Here is a 13,195-nt window from a genome sequence, read left to right as displayed (position 1 = left end):
GTGTGCACCGTGACCTTGCGCAGGACCCTTCTGGGCCACAACAAGGCCGTAAGTCCCTGACCAATGTCAAAAGCCTGGAGATTTCAGGAAGAACGAGGCGATCTGAAGATGCATCGAGGACCAGACGGGAGACGATGAAGCGTAGGGGTCCACAGAGATGAGTGGTAAGGTGAATAGAAAAACCTTTCTCACTTTTGCATATTATGTTTATTATGCTATAGGTTTTAGAAGGACACCAGAGAATAATAAGGGACATTAAATTTGTGGAAAATAACTTCTCCGCAAATAGCATTTCCCAGGAAGAAACACGCGAACAGGCGTATTTGAATTTTGCCTGATCCGCTCATCTCTATTCCTGGGTCATACTCAACTAAGTAGGACCTGAACTAGATGTGATACAGCGTTCACCAGATCCGTGGCCATAAATGTGTGTTCAACCGGATTTGCAACAAATCTGAAATTCTCAATTAACCCAAATCTCAAGTAGAATCAGATCATTCTTGATGCATGGTAATCACCTACTGCATGGCATCCTTATACCCAAATATGTAAATGAGTGGGGTAACTGAATTGGGTTACTGAATGTCTATGGGAGGTTAGATAAGGAATGGCCCATAAGCAGGGACTTTGATAACCTTCTACCACCCACATACAGTATACAGGGCTTGCAAACACATGCAAAGTTCCTGAACACATGTAACACAGCATGCGACATGGATAACATGAACATGCACCTCTACTGTGCCAGACAGCATGGGAACGATTGGGGCTGAATGGAGGAAACAATAACTGGGTAGGCAAGGTCTCTCACGTGTCCACAAGGATTTGTTTCTTTCATGTATGACTATGTAGAAATGTCAAGGGTGGAAATGGCTATGATTCTGTGTTATACTGGCTAATATTAAGTTGCCATGAAAACTATATTGACTCTTCCCTGCTCTGCCCTCCTATCAGTCCACATGTATGACCACGCTGATGAAGGAAATTCTATAATACAATCTAAAGTCATTATGGGCGATATTGATTTCAATGGAGATTACTGTCTTACATAAAAGAACATTTTGGTTTGTAAAACAGTAAATGATGCAGTAGTAAAAGTAGTATGTTATTGGTGCGCTCGATTAAAGGAAACTATGAATTCAAAGTTTATACTGCAAGTGTTATGGCCCTCATAGACATTAGTGGGAAGTCAGCTAAATCTGACGATTTTAGCAGGGTCAACAGACCGTCTGATGTGTATTAGAGCCTCCTAAACTGACCCCTGACAGATGATGTCTGGGAAGAGAAGGATCGGACAGATGGTGTTACGGGTGTGTCAGAGGTGACAGACAGTCGCCCTGCAGTTGGTTGCAGGAGATCACTACGTTTGGCATTGCAGACACCGTTTTAGAGGCTGTCTCTCTAGGACCCAGCGGCTACCTCCCTCTGGCTAATTAACTCCCTAGCCTGGGTGTATAAATACCTGGTGTGTCTGAGAGGGAGGTGCCGGCGATATTCATTACTACTTGTGAGGCTTTAGCAAGAGCAGTACTTCGTCCTCTCTGGAGCTTGAGGCAGTATGCGTATTTGGTTGGAGTCATCTAAAGCTAAGCAATCCCCCCCCTATTTGTCTTCCCTTATTGTCTATAGAGTTAAGTGGAGATCGACTAGTGCTCATCTTCTCCCTTCCCTAGCCTTAGCCATATGCCAAGGAAAGTCAGGGAGAGGTACACGTGCGGTGATTGGTGAAGAGCCACTAGACCAGACTAGGAGGTCTCCACTCCCCCCTTTCCCTAGTGTCTGGGCTCCCTTTCCCTCTTCCCTCTGTGCTGCACTAAGTCTTTCCCACACCCTGCATGACAGATGGAATTTGAAAAGGTCAATCCTTTTTCTTCCAGGCAGTGCGGATTTCTCCTCTCTCCCCATTGAAAACACAGAAAACTCAGCCAAGCCAGGTGCTCATGTATAAGGGGGAGGCATGAGAGAGAGAAGTCAGCCAAAGGGACATTAAACCAACAGCTATCATGTATATGGCAAGCTTTAAAGCGATGTATCATTGGCCAACCAGTGTCCAACTTTCCATCCATACAGAATTACTAGACATCCATTTTTAATAGTATCTGTATCAGAATCTGGAGGTCTCTGGAAGATCCTCTCTTGCTTACTAAGGCCAGTCTCAAGGCCCCCATACACATTAGAACAGCGTTGGATGAACCTGACAATATTGAGGGGTTCAGCCAACAGTCTAATTGTGTATGGAGACCCCAATAGAAGATTGTTGGGGTAGTTAAGGATTAAGGTTAAGGTAGTTAAGAAATTGGCAACTCCAATTTCATACTGCCGATCCTTTTGTTCTTTACAGATAAGGCGCCTGTCTGTAGAGTGGTCATGTCCCACGATTTGGGAATCATACAATATTGTATTGTATTGTTGCTGTGCAATATGGTTTGCCTTTTAGAAGTTTCTTCTCCATCCTCTTCTGACTCCCTAGGCCCCTTTCTTCCTCATTGTGACTATGACAGCCATCTTATGAAGCCACATGTCTTCAGCTCTGGTTCAGAATAGTCTTTTTTGCCTACTGCTACTGTAATTGTGAATACTACAAAAATTCAGCTTGAAAATAAACCTTCTTCTGGAATCTTCATACGTGCCTCTGCAGTGGAGTCAAGCTATCTGATGAAATCTCTTTGTGTGAGTAATGGTACATAGAGACAGCCATAGAAACGATGTCTAAAGCACCTAGTTATGGAGTCAAAATATGAAGCACCCTACATTCACAGCCTAGTTATGGAGTCAGAATAAGGGATCCTTTGTATGGGAGAGTTGGCGAGAAATCTGCCAGCCGGACAATTGGCCGAACCATCGTTTGGCCTACAGCTATCTAGAGTGTTTGAAGGGATGCGGGGCTTTACTCGTAGTGTACAAAGCACATGATTAAAACCACGTTTAAATTTATACAAGTACTCGATATGACACATATATGCAAGCTGATAAAAATGTAGTTTTACAATTTTATCAAGACTCATTTTGTAACACTAGTAGAAAAAAGTCCAATAAAAATATTCCATCGATTCCACGGCTCACTAGCAGTTCTGTTCAAATATTTTTGTAGTTCTTTATTCTTTTTTTTTTTTTTTTTTCAATTTTAGAAGTCTTGACAAAATAAAAATGAGCAAACAGCCCATTTCACACGGCCATGAACACCACAACAGTTACCTGAACCCTCTTGTCCTTTCAGTCTTTTACTAGAGAGACGGAGAAGTACAAGTTAAGAGGAAGAACACAGGAGAGAAGTTAGTCAGGAGAAGATTTAAGGTGATCTTTACGTACATGAACGAGTAGACAGAAGGACACAAGATCGGTTAGACGGACAGACATATCGGAAGACAGCTTTGCTATGTAACGTACTCCAATCAGAGCTTCCATTTATGGTCTCAAATGAAAAATCACTTGACCTATAAAATATTGGTGGCCCAAAATGGTCTTATAAGGTTCTCTGTTCAGCCATAAAAAAAACAGTTTAGCAAAAATTTACTTACTGAAGGTCTAATGTAAAAATACAGAGCCTGTAGGAAAAGTAGCTGGAAGATGGCATATATTTTCACCCAGCAGGACAGAAGAGATCTCCACATCCTGTATGGCCATCATTGGTTTGAAGACATTGCCGTTTGTTGTGGCATCTTATTTATGCGTTGGGGCACTAATCTGGCAAATGAAGGCCACCAACTTGACATCACTACTTGACATCTACTGTAAAGAACAATCGGCTAAAAATGTTAGAGTCTTGTGTCTTTTTTTAAGATTTTTTTCATAGTAATATAGTAACGTAGGTTGAGCAAAGACCTAGGTCCATCAAGTTCAACCTTTCTCCCCCAATTGTACTGAGTCCCTACCTTTCCTTCTAATAGCTTAATAGCTATTGTTCTTACATTGAATATAATATTGTATTGGGGAGTACATAAAAGTTAAAAAAAAAAATAAAAAAATCGAACAAAATTAACAATAAGATAAAGGCTCAGGTTTGAATAGTTACATAACAGAACAAATACGGCCAAGACACAATATACATTACAACACACAACAATGTAATGGCTAAAGTTATGGCACTAACGTCTACAGACAAAAACACAACATAAACAGCACCAAAAAAAACCAAAACACTACTATAACTCCACGCTGTGACAGATTTCTAAAAAACAGTGATGGTGGGACAATATATATCTTACCAGAAAAGAATATAGGGGATTTACTTCGAATTTCCTCCAACTTTTGAACGAACAAGGCATTCATTTCCCTTTGTAGGGTACCCATTTGCCTTCGAGAATTTTCATGCCAGCCCATAGACAGTTCTGGACTTCCAAGGCTCTCAAGGCTGCTTGAGTTAGAGGATATAGAACCACTGCCAACAGGGACCAAATTAACAGTACTTCCATACCTGCCACCGGTTTGGCATTGCCACCGCTGTCTAGGATGACTTTTCATCCCAGCACATTTGGATTCTCCATTTTTCTTCCCTGGTATTACAATGGACTGCGAGTTTCTGGGCGGATCATCGGTGTTCCCATTGTCATTGAGAGCTAGCAAGTCTGTCTGTTGCCTTCTTGGCTGATCTGTGATACCATAATATTTCAATTCTAACCTTTCTTCTTGTGCACCGCTATACTGTTTGTGAGCTGGAATATCATGTATGATCGGTTTGCTGCTGCTGTTATCACTCCACTTACAGTCTAAGTCGGGACTCTCTTTCGAGCCAATCACGCATTTCATACAGTTGGTGGCCATCCCGATTCTACCTGAACCATTCATTGCACAACGAGCAAACACACCTGGTTTATGAGCAGGACTATCCAGTTGAGGGGCTCTATCCGACCTTCGTAGCGGTTCACTGAACGTCGGACACCTAGAGATACGAACGTGGCTTTTGCTTTTACCAGAGCTTATACCCTTACCTTTCAAACTCTTGGTGCGTAATTCCACGGGAGTACTTTCCCTGGATGGAAGAAACGGAGAAGCACTTTCAGGCTCTTTATCAAAGCGGGGAATAGATGAATCGTCCGTCTCCTTATCTTCACTAGCTCCTTCTGAGCTGTTGTCTTTGGAGTCAATTGCAATTTCCGGAAAGCCCTTTTTGTGTTTTAGCTGGCCTTTCGTTGGAGCACTGGCAGTTCTTCTTAATATATGACTACTAATGGAATGTTTCCGGTGAAGCGGTCCAGCAGCATGACTGTCCAGAGAGGCTTGCTTTGGATTTCTCAGAAACAGACCTTTTAAACCCACGGCCTGCTTGACCTAGATGGAAGGCAACCACAAAAAAAAAAAAAATGTAAAAAATTAAAACTTGCTTGGTCTATCACAAAATGAGAACGTGTAATGTAATGTTTTACACTGCTCATCGAAAACAAACAAGTTGAATACAACAAATAAAAGTTATAAATATTTTATGGCATAAGAAAAAAGTCTTGGCGGAAAAGAAAACAAAAAATGGTGACTTGGAAATGGCTGAAATGATATTTCAGTTATATGGTTATGGGCAATACATAACTTATTCCCCAAACACAGGTTGCTCCTACTTGCTTAGAGTTTTTGCAAGTTTCAACAGTTAGGACACACTGCGTGAATAATCCGGTCAGAAATGATCATCAAGGGTTCGGGACAAGAAACAAAACTGAGAAACCTGAGAAATGTGCTTCCACTATCTCACTTTCATGTCCTTGGTAAAGTCCAGATCTAGAAATAATAAAGGAATACTCTAAGCAGAGCTGAAGTAATGCACTAAAGAGAGTCCTTGTCTTATGTACCTGTTGCAGATCTCAGCTTTCAGCATTCTCTGAGTGCTGACGATTCTGCTGAAAGCTGAAATTTGCAATACCATTGTCCCGTTTAGTAAGACGTAGAACACTCTTTTGGCTTTTGCTTAGTGTTTATCTTTGAGTGGCAACTTTTCATTAAATTACTTGGCTTATGTTCCTGCCAATGGCAAATGTAACCAAGGAGAAATCAACACTGGCCCTTCGTACCAGCAGTGAGCTCCTCTCATGGTGATTTCTTGTGGCTGTAACAGCCGGGCAACATATCAAAAAAGAATCCATAGCTTCCCATCTGCAATTCCCATTGTTTCAGCGGTTGTGATGCTTGGATACAGAGATAGAGATTTTTTTTCTACATTCCCCAATTTTACAGTTTTCGATGAAATTTTTTTGACTCAAAAGTCGTCCCACTGAATTCACTTCTGGCTTTGGATGAAAAAACTGCATCAAAAGCCGCACGTGTGTTTCCAGCCTAATGCAGTCTCTCTGGTTAGAATATAGCAACTAGTAGTGCACCCCAAGTGCTATTGTGTTCCAACTGAAAGAGAATCTGTCACCAGGTTTTCCTTGAGTAATCTGAAAGCAGGATGATGTAGTGGCTGAGACCCCGATTCCAGTGATGTGCCACTTGCTGTCATTTCAATACAATCACAGTTTTCTCTGCTGCAGATCTAGCACAGCTCAGAATGCTGAGCTGTGTATAACCCCGCCCACATCACTGATTGTCAGATTCCTGTGTACACTGTATTGGCAAGCTGCCAATCAGTGCTGGGGGCGGGGTTATACAGAGCAGGAATGGACTAGGAGGCACGAGACACCTATTCCTGTAGTGATAATCTCTTGCTGATAAAACACTGATATTAAAAAACACAGCCCAGTAAGTGACACATCACTGAACTCAGTGATGGCACCTCAAGAAGGACCCCCATAGTTATCCAACAGAATGGACATCACCTAGAACAGTGTTCCTCAACATCAATCCTCAAGAGTCACCAACAGGTCATGTTTTCAGGATTTCCTTAATATTGCTCAGGTGATGGAATTATCACTTGTCCAATACTAAGGAAATCCTGAAAACATGATCTGTTGATAGCTCTTGAGGACCAAAGTTGGGGAACCCTGACCTAGAATAAAGAGAACTAACAATAACAAGCGTAGGCTAGGACTTCACTCCTACTGAAAGAGAAACCATCACCTCTTGACAGGTCTCCTTTAGTAAATACCTTTAATCGCTTATGAAATATCAATTCTGGAGCTTCTTTTTTTAGAGCTTTGCTTGGTGCCATAACGGAGTGTTATAATCCCATGGTCAATGGGGTATGTGCCTATACAATCATGGTTAGGAGAGTCAGTATACATAAAAACCTGCCGTGCTGACAACATATTAATCCATTTTCAGGAGGAATAACAGAGGAATGGCACAATGTAGAGTTCTAAGGAGAGATGCTCCAACATAATACCATTAGGAATACAAGTATTTACTAAATGTAGCAGAAGAGCTAACAGATTCTATCACACAGGATATACATTGTTCTGTCTTAGCTTATCTTACCATTTGTAGGTGCCACTATCCTCTTGGCAAATGAAAAGTTGGTATAATAACAGTAACAGCCTGAACTACTTGCCATAATCTGGCATTTAAAACCACCATTATTGATTTTCATAAAATTGAGGGAGGGTTTCGACTTTTGCTAGTTACCAGCATTTAGGTGACATAGGGTATGCTCACGCTGCACAAAAATACTGTGGATTTTCCAGGCGCAAATCTGGTACTATTAGCCAAATGCCGTAGAATTTTTTTCAACCTGCTCTGTGTATACTAAAATATCAGCATGGCAATTTCCTTTGTAAATTTCAATGTTTGTAAAGTAGAAGGGTGATAACCACTATGGATTTTTCAGTCCCATGCATATGTACACTTAAAAGGGTTGTCTGGCCTTAGGATACAAGTCTGCAGTCATTCTATGTGACTGCAGACTTGTGAATCCTCACATCCCATTCACTGCACACTATGAGGATTCTCGGATGCCGGAAGCGGCGGGGGTGTGACCACAAATATGTGATTTGCATACTTATGGTCACATGCTGACTAGACTAGGTGGGCGTGGACAGACACGTCTAGTCGGAATGTGACTAGAAGTATGCAAATTGTATACTTGTGGTCACATGATTACCCGCTCTCGGCATCGGAGAATCCTCACAGAATGCAGTGCGAAAGATTTGAGAGTGACTGAAGACTTGTAGCCAAAGGCCGGAAAACTTGTTTAAAGTTTTTGCACCAAGATTTGAAGTTCTAGCCTATTCATGACTAAGAATAACTTCTTGATCGCTGGGTGTCCAATTGTTGGCACCACCAGCAATTCCGAGAACGGGGCTAGTGAGAGCCCTGTCTGAATGGGGCGGAGGTGGAGAATACCCCCTCCCACTTTACTCATTCTCAATGGGACTGCCGCTTTATTCAGAAGGGGCTCCCATTCTTGGGATCCATGGGGGTTCCAGTGGTCAGACCCCCAGCAATCAGGATAGGGGATGACTTCAAATCTTGGTACAAACCCATTAAGGTGTGTTTGCATGGAACATTCATTTCACTGCCGATATACAGTAGAGTTTACACTTTGCATTGCAAAGCGGTGAAAATCCACAGCATAAATATACAGATTTTTTTACCTTTTTACCGTCACATTTGTAAAATCTCACCCACAATGCTGGTTATTGTATTAAGTAGTTAATTTTCCATCTGAAAATCCATTGCTATATGACCTCTGTGAACATACCCTAAAGGAACACACCTGGAAAAACTGATACACTATTATTTTTATTGTCTCATTGATACAAGGAACCATAGAGAAAAGACGGGCACTAGGCGCGAAGCATAGCAAGAATTAGTTGATCCAAGGGTGTTCCTTTAAGAACCATGATGTTTGTCACGTCATGGACCTGGCTAGCTCTTCCAAAGGAAAGGACAGACAACAAGACAAGCAAACAATCCATGTAAATAGAGAAAGTGAAAAAACAGCAACGATGGGATAAGAACATGGCACATATCCCTTGCAAAAAAAAATAATTAGCAACACGATTAGAGATGCGATGGCTTCAGAATCAATCTTCAGACACGGATCTGAACAGAAAATGCACAATTAACAAGAATGAACAATGGCAATAACAACAGGTACAGTGCAAATTGTGTCATCCACGTGTACGAGAACATCGGGTACACGGCCATCAGCAGAGGCAGGAGATGGTGGGACCACAAGTTGTACTGTAGGTGGCTTTGTGAGCAGAAGTCATGGAGCATAGTCATTACATTCTCTGGGGTGAACTGGAGCGATGAAGAATGGAATTCTGGCATTCTCGCAACATTCTGTGTATATTTGCCAACCTCGTCGTCACAATCTATAGGAAACATTCCTGACCCCGGACATCGGCCTCATCTATAAAAATCCGCTGCATGTTCCGAATGTCTCTCCTGCATTACTAATAGAAGCATCGGCTATTACATCTGTGTTATCTACTCTGAATAAAAGATCATTACTATTGATCCTCATCTATATAATAATGCCCCAGTGTCTAGTAGCGTTATATTAGTTGACGGTCATACGAATTTGCAAAAAAACTGGGAGAGGTTTAAAAAAAAGCTGTTTGATACTGTAGAAAATGGCTTCTAGGTTTAATAAAATACAGAATTGAATATATTGCATTTTTACTTGTTCTCTTTTTTTGGAAATGTTTTCAAATGCTCATAGCTGCCGTGAAAGAACTGCACAAAAATGTCAGTAAATGGCGAGCCCATCACCGATGTTCAGTGATGATTAAAGGGGTTGTACCAAGCATGGAAGTTATTCGATATTCCTAGGATAACAATACTGAGAAACTAAGAGAATGAATAAAGTGGAGGTGCACATGCTCGACCATTGCTGCATTCTCAGTGATCGGCAGTAAATCCATTGGTCGGACCCCAAGCAAACTGGAAATTATCCCCTATCCGACTTCTATACTTGGTAAATCCGTTAATATAGTGCTATAGTGGTGAGAGCACATTTTTATGACACAGAGCTTCCAAAGGGTTAAATGATAAAATTCTGACTGTCGTCAGCCACCACTAGAGGGAGCTCAGGATCTCACTGCATACAGGTTTATTATTGAGTTCAATCTATAATAAGTAAACAAAATCTGAAACATCTGAATTTATGTGGAGAGATGCAGATGTATACTTGGTGGGAACAGTTGCTAAGGAAAAAGGGGGCAAACAGCAAATATTACCTACTTGCAGCAGTGCCTCTCCACGCCAAAATTAGAGCAAAACGAATACACCTCATAAGACTGTAGCAGCAGAGATCATTGAGGAGAGGGGGCGTGTTCTTTTCTCCTCTGCATGATGCTGCCTGATTATGATTGGTCAACCTCATGCAGTGGAAGAAGTACACGCCCCCAGAGACAGATGTCTGGTAATGCCTCTTTGGGCTTATCATAAATTATAACCTTAGCTTTACCAGCAAATATCTCCGTAACGGAGAGGGGAAATGAATAAAAATAAATTTTACTCAGCTCTGCAGCCACTATTCTGTAAGTTGGCCAGTTTAATATGCTCAAACCGGTAAAAGGACAAACAAAAAAATTGCCGCCTGCACTTTAAAGATGAGACTAAATGTGGAGGTATACAGAGCAATAATTAAAGACCATATATTATAGGGTTTAATTTGAGTATTTTTCTGTAAAATTAAAATTGTGGAAAAAAATTCTAATTTAAAAAACTCCAAATTAATTGATGTTTTTGGTATTTAATTTAAGTAATGTACTTTTAGCATCAGCATATAGTATTGCATTTGTGGGCTTTATGCTTATGCAAATTATAGTGTAACATAGCAGGGTCAAAATTACATTCTGCAGCAAACAGCTTGGACAATGGATTTAGAAACTGCTTTTTTTTCTCCCTATTAAATCATAATGGGTTACTTTTGTTAAACAGATCAATATCAGCAAGCTGCATGTCAATTAATTGTTCTTCTGAGACCAAAACCTGAACCACATACTTTAAATTTCTTCAATGAAAAATTTATGAAGGGACGGAGCCTCCAGGGAGGTGACAGCAGCCACATTACACGGACACCAAGGCGGAGAGAAAACAACATGGTTTGTGGGGGATAGAAATTGGCAAATATACAGAACATCTTGAATGCAAACATTCTCTAACCGAAGAAATAAAAAGATATTAAATGCATTCACCAGAGAATCGTGAAAAGAAATAATTCACCTATGAACATGAATTTGTGAGTTATCATCAGGTATGAGGATGAAGTGCCATTGTTTGTAATGCATTCTCTGTGTGCATTTACACATAACATGAAATATATCCTTTAAAAAATGCCATATCATCAATATGTTATTGTGCATCCCAGATCAAATGCAATATTAAATTGTTAATAAATAAAATAAATAAAAAATCAGACACATTTAGAAGGCGATCCAGAATGACTTTTTTTTTTCTTCTTAAAAAAGAAATCAGATATTGAATTTTTGAAATTAAGACTTTGCCTTCATTTCCAGTATAAGCAGAGAGAGCTTGAAGGGTTTTATGTCTTAGGGCTTTTAGGTTTTGATCATAAAATACAGTTGTAGATGGGGCCATAAATCACCTGTGAAATGGATAAGGATTTAATTTTTTGCTAATGATAAAGTCTTAAAGGGTATAAAAAAAAAAAAAAATAAATAAAAAAATGACCAAGCAGCAAAACAAGAACACTTTGACAAAGAAAAATGTTGATTGCAAAGTTTGAGACCGTTGACCTGGGGAAACAAAGATAGGAAACTCTCTAACTTGCTGCCAAGTATTCCTCTGGTTATTTGATGGTGTTTAGTTACAAGCTTAAAAGGTGTTGCTGGACCAAGGGCGGTGGCGGCACGTCCCCATGGGCGGAGGTGGCGGCACGTCCCCATGGGCGGAGGTGGCGGCACGTCCCCATGGGCGGAGGTGGCGGCACGTCCCCATGGGCGGCGGTGGCGGCACGTCCCCATGGGCGGCGGTGGCGGCACGTCCCCATGGGCTGCGGTGGCGGCACGCCCCCATGGGCTGCGGTGGCGGCACGTCCCCATGGGCGGCGGTGGAGGCACGTCCCCATGGACAGTGGTGGCACTTCACCATGGGCGGTGGCGGTATATTACTAGGATATACCACAAGTGCCCGATCAGCCTTGTTCCAATGATGTAACCCTTGCCAATAGCTTGTATGAAGTGGCAGTGGCTCTAGGTAAACGTCATGACACTTCTTGTGACTTTGATCAGCATCCTTTGGAGGACATGTTGACTGACTTGACCATGTCAATAAGCCAACGGTTGCTGACGTGGCATGGCACATCATTCAGGTGATTAGCAGGGTTCACAATGGTTAAGCCCCAATCTAACAAAAATAGGCAACTTATTCTAGCAATCTACCACCAGTGTCTATCATGAGAAAACCCCTTAAACCACGCACATGCATTATCACTTAGTAACTGATTCTAATGCAATAGTTTTGGCAAATCATGGGTTCAGTCATTGTTAAAGGGATTTCTCTGGCGCTGCATTTACTTTGGGAGTGAGCAGCGTTTACGACATCCTGTCAGTAGATTCATGCCAGGACAGGCGCATGATACCCGCCGACCATGCACACAACCTGATAGCAACCTACTGACGGGATGCCATTAGTGCCACTTGGCATCCAGTGCAGAAGAGAGAGCCCCTTTAAGGCTTGAGCAACCCCTTTAAGGCTAACAAGTTAGTGAGCTTGTGCAGAATACTGTGATTGTAATTAGCGTTTTACAGTTAGAGTTGCCAGATCTAGGCTCCTCGCTTATATTAAGGAGGCGCTCCACCCCCATTGAATAATGAGGTCAGTTTACACTGTGGCATCTCGCAGTAAAAATTTGATTGAAATCAGTTTTACCTTTAAACTGAAATCTGATTGGTCTGACAACTGAAAAACCTGACATGGTGGTGATGGTGCGAGTGATCATTGCTCAAGAACATTGCGTCCGATTTATTAAAAAAAAAAAGAAAGAAAACTCTGTAAAAATTAAAGCTGTCTTTTGCACAGTTTCATAATTTTCTTCCATAGGTCTCACAGTGGGGAACATACAGTACAGACCAGAAGTTTGGACACACCTTCTCATTTAAAGATTTTTCTGTATTTTCAGGACTATGAAAATTGTACATTCACACTAAAGGCATCAGAACTATGAATTAACACATGTGGAATTATATACTTAACAAAAAAGTGTGAAACAACTGAAAATATGTCTTATATTCTAGGTTCTTCAAAGTAGCCACCTTTTGCTTTGATGACTGTTTTGCACACTCTTGGCATTCTCTTGATGAGCTTCAAGAGGTAGTCACCGGAAATGGTCTTCCAACAATCTTGAAGGAGTTCCCAGAGA

The 13,195-nt window shown here is 41.3% G+C and overlaps 1 protein-coding gene across 12 annotated transcripts in view; it reads right to left on the bottom strand.

Moving 5' to 3' along the window:
- The window catches only part of PLCH2 (phospholipase C eta 2), an 816,520-nt gene that overhangs the window by 3,378 nt on the left and 799,947 nt on the right, over positions 1 to 13,195 (bottom strand). For 10 of the 12 annotated variants that reach the window (XM_073656907.1, XM_073656908.1, XM_073656906.1 and 7 more), the window contains one exon: positions 4,929 to 5,268. In XM_073656907.1, the coding sequence (XP_073513008.1) occupies positions 4,929 to 5,268 (340 nt within the window). Of the gene's footprint in view, positions 1 to 3,195; positions 3,225 to 4,205; positions 5,269 to 13,195 lie in introns of all 12 variants that reach the window. The other 2 variants (XM_073656915.1, XM_073656916.1) reach the window with 1 other exon arrangement.

This window comes from Phyllobates terribilis, unplaced genomic scaffold, assembly GCF_046119375.1.
Source record: "Phyllobates terribilis strain yellow unplaced genomic scaffold, ASM4611937v1 Scaffold_12__6_contigs__length_324123572, whole genome shotgun sequence".
NCBI lineage: Eukaryota > Metazoa > Chordata > Amphibia > Anura > Dendrobatidae > Phyllobates > Phyllobates terribilis.
This window is presented reverse-complemented; position numbering and strand designations above follow the sequence as displayed.